The 17,440-nt window shown below is 43.0% G+C and overlaps 2 protein-coding genes across 3 annotated transcripts in view; one reads left to right on the forward strand and one right to left on the reverse strand.

Annotated features, from left to right (window-relative positions):
- On the reverse strand, window positions 1–9,365 carry Exosc8 (exosome component 8). Of its 2 annotated transcripts, XM_070002948.1 has the most exons (11): window positions 9,308–9,365; window positions 8,439–8,475; window positions 8,149–8,212; window positions 7,693–7,766; window positions 5,946–5,991; window positions 5,085–5,190; window positions 4,797–4,842; window positions 3,841–3,937; window positions 1,946–2,066; window positions 941–1,047; window positions 3–397 (listed from the first exon to the last, which is right to left on the reverse strand). In XM_070002948.1, the coding sequence occupies exons 1-11, from the start codon at window positions 9,322–9,324 to the stop codon at window positions 282–284; spliced, it is 831 nt and encodes a 276-aa protein (XP_069859049.1). In that variant the 5' UTR covers window positions 9,325–9,365; the 3' UTR covers window positions 3–281. The 2 variants fall into 2 exon arrangements, with proteins under 2 accessions (XP_069859048.1, XP_069859049.1); XM_070002947.1 differs by lacking the exon at window positions 9,308–9,365 and having other exon boundaries at window positions 1–397; window positions 8,439–8,627.
- An 806-nt stretch (window positions 9,366–10,171) lies between these two features.
- The window catches only part of Alg5 (ALG5 dolichyl-phosphate beta-glucosyltransferase), a 29,966-nt gene continuing 22,697 nt past the window's right edge, over window positions 10,172–17,440 (forward strand). Inside the window, exons 1-5 of the mRNA XM_070002946.1 lie at window positions 10,172–10,332; window positions 13,965–14,136; window positions 14,787–14,833; window positions 16,407–16,475; window positions 17,048–17,140. Of these exons, the coding sequence (XP_069859047.1) occupies window positions 10,267–10,332; window positions 13,965–14,136; window positions 14,787–14,833; window positions 16,407–16,475; window positions 17,048–17,140 (447 nt within the window). The 5' untranslated portion in view covers window positions 10,172–10,266. The remainder of the gene's footprint in view (window positions 10,333–13,964; window positions 14,137–14,786; window positions 14,834–16,406; window positions 16,476–17,047; window positions 17,141–17,440) is intronic.

The following is a 17,440-nucleotide window of genomic DNA, read 5'->3' on the forward strand; positions in this document are numbered from 1 at the left end:
TTTCTACTTCGTTGTTTTTTAAGGTGTATAAACTTTATATAAAAGCACAACCCTGTGGGGGTTTTTTTAAATAAAAGCAGGGAAATGGTTTAACTAGGGGTTGATTTGCCTAAGTCATTGCTTTTTTAAAATGGTTTCACTGTACACATGTATGGAAGTGACCTAAGAAATAGTAGAAAACATCTTTCAGAAGAATGTAGTTTGGTATTTATTTAGTATAAAAAGTTTGTAGACAGTAACAAATACAGTTTTTACAAATCTTTTGAAAATGTAGTGGCTGTTTATTTGGGTTTCATACTCTTAATTACTTCATCCATTAGTTTTTTTACTTCTTTGTGTCTTGTAACAGCACGGCTCATACAGTCCTGAAGTTTAGCTCCAGTCAGTCCACTTCCACCTGAAAAATTATGTCAACATTTTTAATCTTCCAGTTATCTTAAGTTTCTAAATCTTACAGGTCAAATTACAAAAAAAACTTTGATAATATAGAATCAGTGGTATAACTCTAAAATCTACAAGTTAGATTTAAGCAGGGCCTCAAAGATTCTCACTTGTGCTATAAATTTTTTTTTTTTTTGGGGGGGGGGTCCGGTCGTGGGGTCTGAACTCGGCCTGGGTGCTGTCCCTCAGCTCTTCAGCTCAAAGCAAGCACTCTACCACTTGAACCACAGCGCCACTTCCAGCTTTTTTCTTTTTGCTTATGTGGTGCTAAGGAATCGAACCCAGGGCCTCAGGCCTGCAAGGCAAGCGCTCTACCACTGAGCCACCTTCCCAGCCCCTTGTGCTATAAATTTAAGAACCACTGATGTTTAGAAATTTAACTTGAGTTAGCAAATAAACTTATATAAACAATAAACATCCATATTCCATCTAGCCCTCTTTAAACCCACACTGAATATGCATTTATGTTACGTATGTTGAAGCTGAAGTGGGGACATGCCTGGTTTATGAAGACAACAGAGCTTGCTTTCTTCATCCATTACTACCGTTAAAGTTCCTGTTGCCAGACGTTCTTCTTCTCCAGTAGGGTCAACTATTAGCAAAGTGCTTTAAAAAAAAAAAAAAAGATATAGGTTGGTTTTTAAAAGTATAGGTTTATTAATTCAGGGAAAAGATTTCACTCTAAAAGAATAGTAGACAGGGTACTTGAATTTTAGCTTAGGTTATAAAGAGCCAAAAGAGGAAAAAGTAGCAACTTAAATTAATGGCTCTTAAATTTTAAGTTGTTGTTGTTGAGCCGGGCGCTGGTGGCTCACGCCTGTAATCCTAGCTACTCAGGAGGCTGAGATCTGAGGATCACGGTTCAAAGCCAGCCCGGGCAGGAAAGACTGTGAGACTCCTATCTCCAATAAACCACCAGAAAACCGGAAGTGGCGCTGTAGCTCAAGGGGTAGAGCGCTAGCCTTGAGCTGAAGAGCTGAAGGACAGTGCCCAGGCCCAGAGTTCAAACCCCACGACCGACAAAAAAAAAAAAAAAAAAAAAAAAATTTAAGTTGTTGGCAAATTGTACCAAGTAGATCATTGGTGAAAGAATGCAAAATTAAGGTTACACAGGTAGCCAGACACCTATGGTTCACATCTGTAATCCTAGCTCCCCAGGAAGCTGAGGACTGATTTGAAACCAGCCCAGGTAGAAAAGTTGTACAGACTCATTTCCAATTAATCTGTTAAAAAACCAGGCTAGAGGCATAAGTCAGGTAACAGAGGTAACCAGCTAAGCAGCCAAGCAAAGTGTGACGCCCTAAAGTCAAATGCCAGTACCAAAAAATTATTATACAGGAATAACAAACCAAGTTGGAATAAACTACCCACATTAGGATGCTTTTGAAACAGAAAGGCTGACTAGAAATAATTGTCATCCTGGGAATTTTTTAGAGTTAGCCGAATAATAAGCCATTACCTTACTCTTGAATAGAGTGTTTTAAAATACATTTAATGAACTTACTCATCAAACACAGCAAAGGAAGTTGCAACTGGATGTGTTCTAATATTCAAATAATTTTTCTTCTTTAAATTAACTTGTGCTAAAGCAGTTTCTTCATTTATAGTAACTTCAGGCAACTGTACTAGAAGAGAGGAAGTATGTAAAGTAAGTCTCTTGCACATAAGAAATAGTTGCTATGTTTCCTTAATGTACATTTCTCTCTATTTGTCCAGAGCATCCTTAAAAAAAAAAAAAAAAGTTTTAGAGCTGGGTACCAGTGGCTCATGCCCATAATCCTAGCTACTTAGGAGGCTGAAATCTGAGGATTGAGGTTTGAAACCAATCGGGCAAGAAAGTCTGTAAGACTTAAATTAAAATTCTTATCTCAGAGATGGGAATGTAGGTTGGTGGTAGAGTGCTTGCCTACCATGCCTGAAGCCCTGGGTTCCATTCCTCAGCACCACATAAACAGTAAAAGCCGGAAGTGGTGCTATGGCTCAAGTGGTAGCCTTGAGCAAAAAAGCAGTTCAAGAAAAGTGCCCAGGACCTGGCACAAGCCCCAAGACTGGCACAAAAAAAAACTCAAATGCCAGAAGTGGAGGTGTGGCTCAAGAGAGGTACCATCCTTGAGTAAAAAGCTCAAGGAAAGCAGAGCTCAGGCCCTAAGTTCAAGCCCCAGGACTAGCACCAAAAAAAAAAAAAATCAGTTAAGAGTAGCTTTTTTAAGTGTAAGAAATCATATCAAATACCCGCTACTTTCTATATGCCAGGTACTGTTTCAAACATTTCCATCATCTTTCAGTCATCGACACATAATAAATACTGTCAATCCTATTTTATTACAAATAAGGAAACCTCAGCAGTGATGTAAACCAAGATTCAAATTTTAGGCCCTCGCTTTAATTACTGCTATTATTGTAATACTGATGTAAGTAACATCTTCTACCTCCTATTAGTGAGGATTTTGCTTTTACTTTATGGTTAGATTTTGGGTTTTGTATTTGAATCAAGGTCTTAATATATAGCCCAAGAACTTCAATCCTCCAGACTGAAGCCTCCAGAGTGCTGGACTTACAGGCATGGGCCTGTAAATTACCTGTACTATCAATTCAGCAATGTAATGACAGGAATATGCACAAGTAATTGAGATCCTGAAAGTCTGCCTAAACTCCTTACTAAGAAACTTGACTATTCAAACTAACATTTAGGCAAGGTGCCTAATATCTTACCCCTGTATCCCAGCTACTCAAGAGGTGGAGATTCGGAGGATCACGGTTCCAGACCAGCTGGGGCAAAAGGTTAGCAAGACCCCATCTCAAAAGAAAAGAAAAAAGTATGATGGCATATGATAGATGTGATTGTAATCCCAGCTACTGGAGGGCATAGGTAGAAGGATCACAGTCCAAAGCCAGCCATGGACAAAAACATGAGATCCTATCTGAAAAATAACTAACACATTAAAGGGTCAGAGGCATGGCTCGAGTAGAGTGCCTACCTAGCAACCTGGATAACCTAAGTTCAAACACCAGTAGTCCCCACCCAGAAAAAGTTTATGGCCTTACATGTAAGATAACAATCATTTTTCCTTCTGGCAAAACAAAAGGACCTGAAGAACACTTGTTCCCTATTTTCTCTAACAACCTATACTAATTAGAACTCTCATTCCCCCATATCAGTACTATTCGGGGAAGGATCTTAGTCCCAACTAATAGATGAATATAGTCAGGGCAACACTGCTAAAAGGCCACATATGTACATGGGGGCGATCATGTCAGTAAGTTCATTATTTTGAAACACGTGATCTCAACACATGATCTCAAGAACCTTTAAAGTTTTGAATGAATGAACTGCAAATGTTTCCTAAAACCAACACTGACCCATTAGGAATACTGCCTTTTATTTAATATTATACTTACCATTTTTTAGAGCCGCTAACAAGGCAAATGTACAGGCATCCAGAATATTCCCGTCATAGTCAAGGCAGATAAGATCACAGTATAGTACCCAAGCAAGCTAAAACAAGAGATTACATTAAAGCTTCTGATAGGCAGCACATTGCGTTTGCTTACATTTAAAACCAAGGCCTAAACACTTGAAGAAGAGGATATCTACACTCATCCTGCTATATCAGCAAATGAGGGAAATGCTTTTACAAACCCTAATTGAAGCTCAAAATGTACTCTTTCACAGAGACCTTTGTAAGGAAAAGGAAGCTGTAGATACTAATCTAAATCTAACGAGAAAATGTTCACTAGGTCTTAACCTAATCCTGAGTTCAACCAGTTTTAGGGTTCTACCATGTGAATTAACCTTAAACGTAGTTGAACAATTAAAAATTATGTGCTATAAGGAATAAAATATGACTTTCTCAGGAGTACTGGGGCTTTACTCAGGGCCTGGGCACTGTTCCTTAACTTTTTCACGCAAAGCTGGCACTCTACCATTTGAACCATAGCTCCACTTCTGGCTTCTTGTTGGTTATTTGGAGATAACTCAATCCTTACTTCTCAGCCTCCTGAGTAGCTAGGATTCAGGCCTAAGACACCTGCACAAGCTTCCCTTTTTCTTGAAGGGAACAGAGAATTACCTTAGCTTAAATGATAAAGGTAATAATAATTACCTTAGCTTAAATGATAGCTTGAGATAAGTCAGTTTGTTTTTAGCAGGACATGGTGGTACACACCTTGGAAACTGGGACAATCTAGTAGTTGTAGAATAAGACATGACTTTTTTTAACCTCCAGAATTCCACACAAGCTCTTAACGTCTCCATATGTTAAGGCTATTGTGGTTGAATTCCCCCACCCCCAGCCACACACACACACCCCTCTTCAGAATTAGTAAAAGATTGTGGCTACTCTGTACTTTCTTACCTTTCCTGGAGAAATGCACAAGTCTTCTTTCTGAATTATCTGGGAACTTGATTTAATGACAAAGCACAGTAAATGAAAAGTGAGAAAGCATTAGAAAATGAATGCAGTAAAAGGTCATAGTGATAGTCTTTTCTTTTTTTCATATATTTTTATTGTAAAACATATTGCACAGAGGGTTATAGTTACATGAGTTAGGGTAATGAATACAGTTCCTATCAAGCATTGTTACCTCCTCCTTTGTTTTTCCCCTACCATCCCTTCCCTCCCTACCTCCCCAACTAGTCTTACTTTTCAATAACATCTGCAATGAACTGGCTAGCCACTTGGGCCTCTTCTCCTGGAGGTCCGGCCCGAAATCGTGATGAACACAGAGGTGGTAGATCCACATTAGGGACTGAAAGAAATACTGCAGGTGAGAACTGAACTTTACCTTCTGGTTCAACTTCAGGTACAGCTAAGGTAATGGTGGCCATGGACATGTAACCTGATGGGGGCTGGGAATATGGCTTAGTGGTAGAGTACATAGCATGCATGAAGCCTTGGGTTCAATTCCTCACTACCACATAACAGAAAAAGCTGGAAGTGGCGGTGTGGCTCAAGTAATAGGGTACTAGCCTTGAGCAAAAAGCTTAGGAACAGAAAGTGCCCAAGCCCTGAGTTCAAGCTGCAGGACTGGCAAAGAAAAAATTTACTCCTTAGGTCTTTGTAATATTCACAGGCTCAGATGAAAAGAAATGTATGTTTTTCTGATGTTAGGCTTTTATCCTGAATCCATTACAAAAAAATTTCTGATTTCTTTCAAAATACCTAAATCTAACAAGCTCTCACCCATTTTTTGCATTTTAAAAAATGTTGGTTTCTCCCAAAAAGAAGAGATGATCTAAGATAAGAAAAAGATCATACAGCAATTCAAAATGAACCTATGAGAACAGAATTTCTAAGGTTGTATAGATAACCCCTTCACTAAAAAAATTATTTCCTTGGTTTTCCAAGTTAAAGTCATAAAATTCTTTATCATTGAGTATCACCTGATACATATACAGAAAACTTTGGGAGCAAGCATTATTCTTCCTGTTTGCAAATTACAAAGATTACAACTATCAGCATTAAATGTATTAAGGTATTTGTGTTATAAAATTTTCAGCTTACCAACATAACCTTTATCAGGGGCATCTGTTGGTGGTGCTGCAAATTCCTACAGAAGCAAACAAATGAAAGAAAGGAAGAAAAAAAAATTGTGAGGACATTTCGGCCCTAATTATGGAAGGCTTTATCAATGACATTCTCAGCTAATTAGCTACATCATAAGCACCTGTGCATCTGGAGCTGTATCAGGGGTCTGAAGGAAGCTGGCACTGATCCACACAGTAACTGCTAAGAATTAACAACATATAACATAGTGGGCCACGTGCTGCTTACCAACATTACCTGGGGACCTTTTAAATAGCTGGGCTCAGTAGTGCACACTACACTAAGATAGGCAGCTCAAATAGGAGGGAGAATTGTGGTCCAGACCAGCTCTGTTTAGAAAACTCAAAGCCTAGTTAAAACCCCCGTCTGCCAAAAACATGCATCATTTAGAAGCCAAGAATCTGAATATAATTTGTTAGTAACACTGACTCTGCCCTATGTAGGGCCTAGTCTTTAGGAGTAAAAGCTCTACAGTTGCTAACCCACTCACATGGAAGACCCAAACTTTAGTTGTTGAAAGATGTTGAGCAAGTTACTTAAGCTCCCACTTACAAATTCTTCACCTATCAAATAACAGTGCCTACTCCTAAAGACTACTAATAAGGTCAAAAGAGGTGATGCCATTAGATTGCTAGCATAAAACGTGTTCAACCCTCACTAGGTATCATCTCAACTTTGGTTAAGTAACAATATAATGTAGTCAAAAATGTACGCATAGGCTTTGGAACCAGATTTATGTCTGGGCTCTACGTACAAGCCTCATTACCTGGACAAGTTACTGAACCTCACCTGTTGAACAAAAGATGGAAACTGGATAATTGTGTAAAGCACCTCATCAGGTGTCTGGAACAGCTAGAACTTAGTAATGCTACCTACTATTCCTCAAACTTCTCTTTCAAACATGTGTGTGTCAGTGGTGGAGCTTGAACTGGGCCTGGGCGCTCTACTGCTTGAGCCACAGCACCACTTCCGGTTTTCTAGTGGTTTACTGGAGATAAGAGTCTCATGGTCTTTCCTGCCCAGGCTGGCTTTGAACCGAGTTCCTCAGATCTCAACCTCTTGAGAAGCTAGGATTACAGGCATGAGCCACCAGCTCCCGGCTCAAACAGTCTTAAAAGGCCATCACTGGCCAAAAGGACAGCACCATAAGGTGTTAATTCCTGAAATGATTTAACTACATTCTTCTGTATGTGCCCCAGTACAAGGATTTGAACTCAGGGTCTCATGCTTGCTCACAACTGGCGCTCTGCCACTTAAGCTACATCTCAAAAAAAAAAAAAAAAAAAGTCTAGTTGTTTTGGGTGGTTTTTTTATTTGCTGGTTAATTATAGATAGTATCACTTTCTTGCCCAGAGTGGTTTCATGTGTTGAACCTCCAGGTGTCAAGCCTCCTGAGTAGCTAGGATTCTAAGTAGGAGCTGCTGGCACCTGTCATATTGTTACTATTTTAACACAGCAGCACTTCAGTCATCTGAGGATGTTAGTAAAAATAATGGCAAGTACTGGAGGTGTGGCTTAATGGGAGAGCACCTGCCTAGCAAGTACAAAGCCCCAATTTCAAATTCCAGTGCCATACACAGATACAAAATCACTGCTTAATCAACAATAGAAATATAGATATATATATTACAGTCTAGTAGATATTTGAAACTCATTTGGTAACTCAAATGTCAATAGGCCATCTAATATAAATTATTAAACCTACCGCTTTAACTCCACAAATTACTGTTGTATTTCCCAGCTTGACTAAAGCAGAACCATCTGCTGTAGAAATTGAACCTGAAAAGTACGGCATTCAAAAAAAAAAAAAAAACGACACTTTTTTAATGGATAAAGGGCACAGAATTATCTACTCTTTTTGTTTGCTGTATATTATTATCTAGCTAACTACACATCTCAGTTGCCTATGAAATTTCATACCAAGTTTAAGTTGTTGGTTCTGAAGCAGTATTGCTATTTAAAACTAGTGTTTAAGAATAATTTGCTCTCCATGAATCTGAGCTAATCATGTCTTAATCAGAGAGCTGTTGTACAGTCAAAATTTCTAACACAAAACCATCAGATCCCACAGATGTGGTAGAATTTGCAGGAAAAACTGCTTCAGTGGCACGGCAGCTGAGGTGTGGGGGTATCATAGAGGGGAAATAAAAGCAGATCTTACCTATGTTGACTGTTGTGGTTCTAAATTCACCCAGTTCCCTTCCATCAGGACGGCAGTTTTCTTTCTAAATGATTTATTTTTTAAAAAATTATATATATATATATATATTATGTAAACAAGGGGAAATGGAACCTCATTCAGATGAATTAGGTGAAATTTGCTTTAAGAGCCTCATCTCATATTGTTATTAAAATGTGGCTCAAGTGGTAAGAGTACCAGCCTGAGTTCAGGTCACAGAACCAACACCACCACCACCAACAACAACAAAAAGGCATAAACTATGTACTCACGAGAAATCGCCTGTAATACTCCAGCGGTTCCACGGTCCTGAAACATGTTAAAATGATACCGACGTTAACGTGCCTAAATATAAACCCACAACAACTAGCACCGGGTATGGCATACATGTCCACAACCTGTACCTGACTTTTCATTATGAATCGATGGCTATGTTGCTATTACTAAGTAGTTATAACATGTAGATACCCTTTTTGTAGCAATCACTTCAGAAGATCCGAGTCCCAAGCCCTCTGACAGCATTTTAAGAAGTTTAATCCGGGTGTTAAAATAAGTCACAGCATTCCTGTTCTGAAACCAGACCCAGGGAACTAGCACGAGCGCGCAAGCTGTAGCAGCTGAAATGCATTATGCTTGCATGATGCCACAACATGGGCGGCACCTGCAACCTGAACCACTTCAGGGATCATGGATGTTTTCCTCTTTTTAGTTGCGGGGCTAGGCCGGAGATCTTGTTTTCTGAAAGTTAGTTTAAGAGGTAGACAGTCCGTGTGGCTTCACCAGAGTGAAACAAAAAACAAACCAGCCACCACCACCACCCCCTGCCCAAGAGGATGGGTCCAACGGCGGCTGAGCTACGGGAGAAGGCGGGGACGCGCCCACCCGCGCGCGCGCGCCCCCGCGGCCCCTGCGCGCCCCCGCCTCGCCCGCGGCCCCGCGCTCGCGGGGGCGGCTGCACCCGTCCGACCCGCTCTCTCCCGTAGGAGAGGCCGCTTTCCCCGGCCGCTTCCCTGGGCGCCTTCCCGCCAGCCGCCTCCCAGCACGGATCCGAGCAGAGCCGGCCTCGGAGTTAGAAGGTCACAGCTAAGGATTCACGACGCGACAAGGACCCAACCCGAGGCCAGAGGCCGCCGACACTCACTTGAACCCTGCCGCCATCTTCCCGCCCGCGCGCCGCGCCTGCGCAAACCGCTGCTGCCGCAGACGCAGCCGCACTTTCGACACGGAAGCGGGCCTCCTTTGCCGAAGGCCGGGCCGCAGTGGGACTGCCTCCCGCCCAGGCTGGCTCCCCCAGGCCCCGCCTGGCTCCGGTCAAGTATCCGGGACGGACACGCCTCTCCCGTTCTCTAGGTCCGGGAGGTATTCTGACGAATCTGCTGCTAGGAGAAGTGAATCGGGACAAACGGAGGCCAGCAGTTTGGTGTCTGCAGCAGTTTGTGTTGGGTTGGAGAGCATCCTCCTCGTGTTGCTGCACCATTCCCTGGATCTTCCAGTTCCTCCTCTATAACGTTCAATCTCACACTAGCAGACCTTAGCAGCCTTGACCCCAAGCCATGTGGGTAACGATCAGTAATTACTGATGAGTGATCGACTGGAGGAATCAGAAAGTTGTAGAGATGATGATGAGTAGTGCACAGCTTTGTGGTTGTAACTAACACCAGTGCATTGCACCCTTAAGATGGTTTAAATGATTAGCGTTTTATGTTACAGCTGGTATGTATGTATGTATGTATCAGGCCCAGAATGGAACGCTCTGCCTGGGAGCTTTCAGCCAAGCCAAGGTGATAGTGACCAGCCTGTGGACAAGCACGTGGAGCCGACGTGTCGTGCTTTTTGCGGTGAATCAAGTCTTGGCTTCGCGTCCCCGCCGAAGTTCCGCCTGCGTCTCGCTTCGGCTGCCGCGCGGGGGCGCTGTGTGGACGGGGCGCCGGTCTGGTCGAGGCTGGGCCTGGCCGCCAGGGGACGCTGCGGGCGGCGGGCGGGCGTCCTCCTCGCGGCGGCGGGGGCGGGGCCCCGCGGCGCGCTTCCGCGTGTGTGTAGGTGCGGGATAGGGTGCGGGGCGGCACGGGCGGGCCGGGCTCCGGCGGCCCCGCAAGGAGGATGGCTCCGCTCCTGCTGCAGCTGGCGGTGCTCGGCGCGGCGCTGGCGGCCACCGCCCTGCTACTGGTGAGGACCGGGAAGGGGATCCGCGCGGCCTGCACGCACGTGGCTGCCCTTGGCGGGGATCCTGGGCCCCCCCCCTGCTTCCCTCGCCTGCCCCGAGGCTCCTCTCTCGGAGATTCCCCTCCCGCCTCTCCTTCGGTGCCGGGTCGCCCGGTGTGCCCGGAGCTTGGACACGCGGCCGGACACCTGGCCTTGCATTCTGCTCCCTGGCCCCAGGCCTGCAGCCTGGACCGGTCCTCCTCCTCTGTCCCCCCAGCGCCCGCGCTCGGGCACGCCGCGGGGAGCGATCCGCGGATGGATGCAGGGTGTGCAAGACCGGCCCCCGGCTGCGTCCCAACGCCAGACACCCTCCTGGCTCTGACTCACAGACAGAGCCTTGTCACTGCTGGCTGATCGCGGCGGGTGCGGGTGCAGGGGGTGAAACACCAGGTTGAGTTCTCTGCCCCTGCACCTTGCCAGGCGCCTGTGGGTGAGCGAGCAGACCGCAGCCTCCCGGGCACGCGTGGGCCCGCTCCCCCGAGGGCTTAGAAAGGGACGGCTGGGGGACAGAGGCAGCTGGGGCAAGGTGATGCCCCTGGCGGCTCCGTTGGTTTGTGGGGTGAGAGAGGAGGCCTTTTTCTTCCTGGTGTGTCTTCTTTCAGGGTGTTTTTTTTTTTTGGGGGGGTGGGACAGAGTTTGAAACAGCCCCAAATTGAGACTGCCTTGCTTTGAGTCTGTGCCCCAAATTCACAGGTTGTTCTGACAGAAGAATGTGATTCTCCTGGCTTTTCAGTAAGGTCATTGACTGTGCACTACAGGTGGGAATCATACTCACCTTTGGATCTTTGGAACAGCATAAAATGACATTAAGTGATGCTGTTAGTTTTACTTTACTGGCTAGGATGCAGGTTGGAGAAATATATTTTAAAATAATAAAACTTATTTCCTAGTCACCTGTTGTTCATACTTTTTCCCATCCTATTTATTTCCTTTATGAATTTTTATTGATGGTGGTGGGTCTTAAACTCAGGGCCTGTGCACTGTCCCTAAGCTTTTTTTATTTTTATTTTTACTCAAGGCTAGTGCTCTACCACTTTGAGCCACAGCTCCACTTCTGTCTTTCTGGTTGTTTAATTGGAGATAAGAGTCTCATGGACTTTCTTGCCTGGGCAGACTTTGAACTGCGATCCTCAGATCTCAGCCTCCCGAGTAGCTAGTTGGATTATTTTTAAAGAAAAAAATAAAAACAAGAAAACATTAGCTGTAAATCACTAGTATTTATTTATCACTAGTGTTATGCCTGTGATCCTGGCTACTTAGGAGACTGAGATCTGAGAATTGAGTTTCAAATTCAGCCCAAGCAAAAGAATCCATGAGACTCTTACCTTCAATTAATCAGTAGAAAGCCAGAAGTGGTGATAAGAATCAAGTGGTAGAGCACCAGCCTTGCAGAAAAGCTAAGAAACAACATCTAGGCCCTGAGTTTAAGCCCCAGCACAAGCGTGCTCATGCACACACACATACACACAAAGATACACAAACACTTTGAAATCTGCCATAAAGTGCAGGATCTTTTTTTAAGTAGTTGTACAAAGGAGTTGCCATTTATGTATATAATGCATCTTGATCAAGGTCATCCCAAGTGCAGATTTTCTTAAGTATAGCCACACTTCTGTAAGTTCATACACCCTATCAGTTGAAATGCCCTCAGTTGTCCCCCATGTCTTTTTGGTTTGTGGTGGTTTTGTGCCAGGCCTGGGACTTGAACTCAGGGCCTGGGGGCTGTCTCTGGTTTTCTTTTTTTTTTTTTTTTTTTTTTTTGCTTAAGGCTAGTTCTCTAACCTAAAAAATAAAACAAAAACAAGTCGGTGCTTGAGGAGGGTAGGGAAGTCCCCTTATTTCCTCTGGTCATGTCTGTAGGATTTCTTAGAGTCTGGAATCCTTGTGCCTTGAGGCCTTTAAGTACATCTTCCTCTGTGCCACAGACTTCCTGTAACCTGCTTGGTGAGAACTGGAGATTTAATTAAACGTGTGTTTGCGTTTTTAATGAATGACAACATGTGAAGGATGTTGACTCCTTCCTCTTGTGTCTGAGGCGAATGACAGATAGCTGTATCTGGTGTGGAGTGAGTGGCTTCATTGTTGCCATCCTGCCCTGCCCGCTAAGACATTTGTCATCAAGCAATGATTTTAATGATTCAGTGATTTTTAGCAGTCACTCATGGCCCTTACCTATAAAGTAAGAGTTGCAAAGTGGAATTCTTTCCTCGTATCATTCATTCTTCACTTTATTTTCTAAAACTTTATAATGAAAGAATCTCAGCCTCAACTATCTGGTTACCTTGAAATACTTTTTATATATAAAAGTCCAGTTTTTAAAAGAACGAAGTTGTTCTCCTAAAAAAAATAATAAAAGTGACCTGTTTTGTTTTTGTATTTGTGCCAATACTGGGGCTTGAACTCAGGGCCTGGGTGACTCCTTAGTTTTCTCATTCAAGGTTGGAACTCTACACTTGAGCCATAGCTTTTATGGACTTGCTGCCCAGACTGGCTTCAAATCACAATCCTCAAATCTCAGCCTCCTCAGTAGCTGGGATTTGCCGACCTGAGCCACCAGCTTATGGCTAAAAAGTGACCAGTGTTATTATTACAATTCATGGTTTAAATGTTTGCACTGGTTTAATCTAGTATGTAATTCTTTTTCATACTGAAGCCCTCTATCCTAGGCCAGCAGAAATACCTTGAAGCTGACTATTTTTTTCTTTTGGCACAGCTGTGATCATTGCTAGTAGATGTGCTTTCTGGTTTGATGCTGTTCTGCTGTTGTAGGTTTCTTGCCTCAAACCTGAATCAGCCATCCTTTTAGGAGCACCAGTTGCTATTAGTGGGAAATGGAATTCAGGCACCATAGTACAGACACCAGAAGTGCAGTAGGACCTTAGCTGCTAGTATGGCCACTGCCCCTAGGCAATGCAGTATTCAGAAGTCTGGAAAGTTATAATAACCATCCATATTCAACTGGTAAAATTCCTAAAATTTACAGAACGGCTATTTTCAAAGCAGACAGCGTATCAACAAGAACAATATTATAATGAATGGTTTATCTCCAGAGCCCCCAAGTACAGATAGAAAGGAAATTGCACAAGGTTTGCTTTGATTTGGTTCTTTGCTGGTTCTGGGGCTTGAATTCAGTCCATTGACTTCTTTGGCTCATTTTGCTTATGGCTGGCATTCTACTTACTTGATCCACACCTCCAGTCAGATTACAAGTTTTATACTTTACACCAGAACATTTATGGGTTCAAATTTGAGATAAGTATAAAATATAGTCTTCCCATCATGGGGGCGGGGGGGGGGGGGGGACAGTCAAAGGCCAGAAGCCTGGGAAAGGACAGGAAAGAGGCTGAGGTATCCTGAAGCATTAGCATCCACCTAATGGAACAAAGGAGAATTGGACAATCATCAGGTCATGAAAGGGACTCAGGAGGGAACTGGCTAATTTTGGAGTCACCTCTGGACCATTATTAATGAACCCAAAAGTAAGAATGAATATTCCACTAAGAAATAAATGTGTAAATGATAAAGTTCTATTACAGGCAGATATTTTTAAAAGGTCAGCATACCATAATTTTTTTTACATGCACGTCTGCTTCTAGATTTCAGTTGTTGCATTTGTAACCGCTACCAAAATGCCCATAGTCCACCAACATGAAGAAGAAAAGTTCTTCATAAATGCCAAAGGCCAAAAGGAAACTCTGCCCAGTATCTGGGACCCACCGACCAAACAACTTTCTGTTGTTGTGCCTTCATACAATGAAGAAAAACGCTGTAGGTACTATTTCTTTTTTTTCTTTCTTTTTTTTTTTTTTGATATGTGTGTCTGTCTTGGTATGGGAACTAGGGTGCTCTCTTAACTTTTTCTACTCAACGCTGGTGCTCTAGCACTTGAGCCATACCTCTTCTTCTGCCTTTTGCTGGTTCCTTGTAGATAACATTCTCTTGGGCTTTCCTTCCAGGGCTAAGATCTTCAACTCTCAGCCTCCGAGTAGCTAGGATTCTAGGCATGAACTACTAGCACTCACCCTTGATTTCTTGATACAGGGTGATTTGGGAAGAAAAGCAAATTTAAAGCATGAGACTTTACTGTGTTTGATGATATGAGTTGGGGTGAGAGCCTGGTTGGTAACTGGCATTCAAAATGGAAACGTTTGTCTGAATAGATAGATACAGCATTCTGAGGTATGGAACTAAACTGTTATGGAGAAAATATCATCTGGAAGAGTGGCTCAATTGGCCCAGACCTACCTATGATATGCAAGATATTAACAAAGCAGACATTCCGGATGTGAATAGACCTGGGGGAGCATTCTAGAAAGACTCGTTAGATTATTGAGACCTGCTTCCCTATGTAAATGGAGTGTGCTAAGGCCTGCTAATCCATTTTCAAAAGCTATCTTTGATGTGTTTTTTTCTTAAAGTGCCTATGATGATGGATGAAGCCCTGGGCTACCTGGAGAAGAGACAGGTACCATGCTTTCTCTTCCCCTGTGATTTCTCTGGTGCAAACCAATCCAGACTCCCAGCTGTGGAGCCCCAGTCACACATCCTGTGGGAGGCAGGCCCAGCCGACCCCTGACCCCTGGCTGCCCTGTAGGTCAGCAGCCATATCAGTGGGGAGACCCAGCACGTAGTAGCCAGCACACACCAAGAAGCTGTAGAGTTTGTGTGACAGCACAAGGCTAGCTTTACTTCTATGACCTTTTTGAAAAGATTTTTTTTGATAAAGTTTCCAGCTTTAGCATCATCTTCATATTTTTTAAGAGTTCATATTCCATATGGCTCTTTAAGATTCCTAAATGTTAAGTAGACCTTAAGTCTGTATGGATTGATTGATACAAAATTAAAATCTAGCCAGGTGCCAGTGGCTCACGCCTATAATCCTAGCTCCTTGGGAGGCTGAGATCTGAGGATCACGGTTTCAAGCCAGCCCAGACAGAACATTATTTCCAATTAACCACTCAAAAAGCAGAAGTGGTACTGTGGCTCAAGTGGTAGAGCACTGGCCTTGAGTACAAAGAGGCTCAAGGAGAGTGTCCAGGCCCTGAGTTCAAGCCCCACAACCGACCAAAAAAAAATTACAATCTAAAATAAAAATTTAATTAATTGAGAAAAATAAAATACAAATCTATAAGAGAAAATTATTTTAACTACCAATCTAAATTTTTCCCATAGTCACCTTTTTTTTTTCTTTTTTGTCTGGTTGTTGGGCTTGAACTTGGGGCCTGAGCACTATCCCTAAGCCTAGCACTCTACCGTTTTGAGCCACAGTGCCACTTACGGTTTCTGGTAGTTAATTGGAGATAAGATTCTCACAGACTTTCCTGCCCAGGCTGGCTTTGAATCATCCTCAGATCTCAGCTTCCTGAGTAGCTAGGATTACAGGTGTGAGCCACTAGCACCCAGCTCAGCCACCATTATTGATTCAAGAAAGAACTGTATATAGTCATATATAGTTATATATATGCATGTAGATACATATATGTTCATATATAGCTTGGATTACAGGCCTGAGCCATTGGCACCTGGCTTCAAAATGTAAATTTAAAAAAAAAAAAAAGAAGTGAATGGAACCTTGTTCCATGTAGGGTTTCAGACTCTGCTGTTACAGGGAGTCTCATCAACCACATGGGTAGAAATGGCTCAGAAAAGCCAAGGGGCCAGAGTTGTGCTGCCAAGCAGTGGTACAGCCCAGTTGGCATCTGTCTCCACCTTCCACCTCCTGTACTGTTCCTCGTGAATTGTGACCTGTGCCTTACCATCGCAGGTGCCTGGCCTCTTCCCCCACTATGGTGCAGAGCAGGTCAGGGAGAGGATGCGCAGATTTACTTTAGTCATTGTGCTCCCTCTTCTACCCAGTGGCTAGCTTTCTGTTCTTGTACACTAATTTTTATGTGCACTTATATATATATATATATATATATAATATATATATATATATATATATCATATATAAACATCAACATTAAATTACTTTTTTAAATGACTTTGTCATGGTGGCAATTACACCAGACTATGGTGTTTCAACTTGTTTCTTGCAGAAACGTGATCCTTCATTCACATACGAGGTGCTCGTCGTTGATGATGGCAGTAAAGACCAGACTTCGAAGGTGAATGCATGGGCTTTTACACCTGCCTGTAGGTAGAAACTACAGAATCATCACTTATATCTGTGAGGTCCTATCACCACCCACTGAACAAAATTAATTATGTATTTTAATTATGTTTGTACAAATTATGTATTTTTAATTATGCATTGATGTGTTTGTATGCATTATGTGTTTATGTTCTTTCTGGTAATTGTATTTAGGGGGTACATTGTAACATGAGGTTACTGTCTACATACACTCATATGTATACATACCTTTTTTTTGGGGGGGGGGGTCCAGTCGTGGGGCCTGAACTCTGGGCCTGGGTGCTGTCCCTTAGCTCTTCAGCTCAAGGCTAGCACTCTACCACTTGAGCCACAGCACCACTTCTGGCTTTTTTCTTTTTGCTTATGTGGTGCTGAGGAATCGAACCCAGGGCCTCGAGCATGCAAGGCAAGCGCTCTACCACTGAGCCACCTTCCCAGCCCCTATACATACCTCCTCTATGTACTAATTCAGGTCAGGATAAGAAATATATCCGTGACTTCCATTTTCCAAACAGATTAACTTCTGACTGTGATATTTTTTGACAGGTAGCTTTCAAATACTGCCAGAAATATGGAAGTGACAAAGTCCGAGTGCTAACCCTGGTGAAGAATCGCGGGAAAGGCGGTGCTGTTAGGATGGTAATCTTCACTCTCAATCCTTGTCTAGAGATATTTTCAATTGTTTCTTTTGAAGTCCGTAATATATGTGTATTGTTCGCAGCTAGTCAGATATGAGCACTAAGTCCTGGAAAAATATATTTTATGTTTGTCTTAAAATGTTAATGCTATGCTAATACTGACACATGTCTCCAGTATAGTTACTAAAGGAGGTTATGTGCTTTTTCTTTTTTTTTTTTGCTATCCTTGAGCTTTTTCTGCTCAAGTCTAGCGCTCTTCTACTTTGAGCCACAGCTCCACTTCTGGTGGTTAATTGGAGAT

The sequence above is a fragment of the Dipodomys merriami genome, unplaced genomic scaffold (genome assembly GCF_024711535.1).
Source record: "Dipodomys merriami isolate MVZ:Mamm:240054 unplaced genomic scaffold, mDipMer1.0.p SCAF_6, whole genome shotgun sequence".
NCBI lineage: Eukaryota > Metazoa > Chordata > Mammalia > Rodentia > Heteromyidae > Dipodomys > Dipodomys merriami.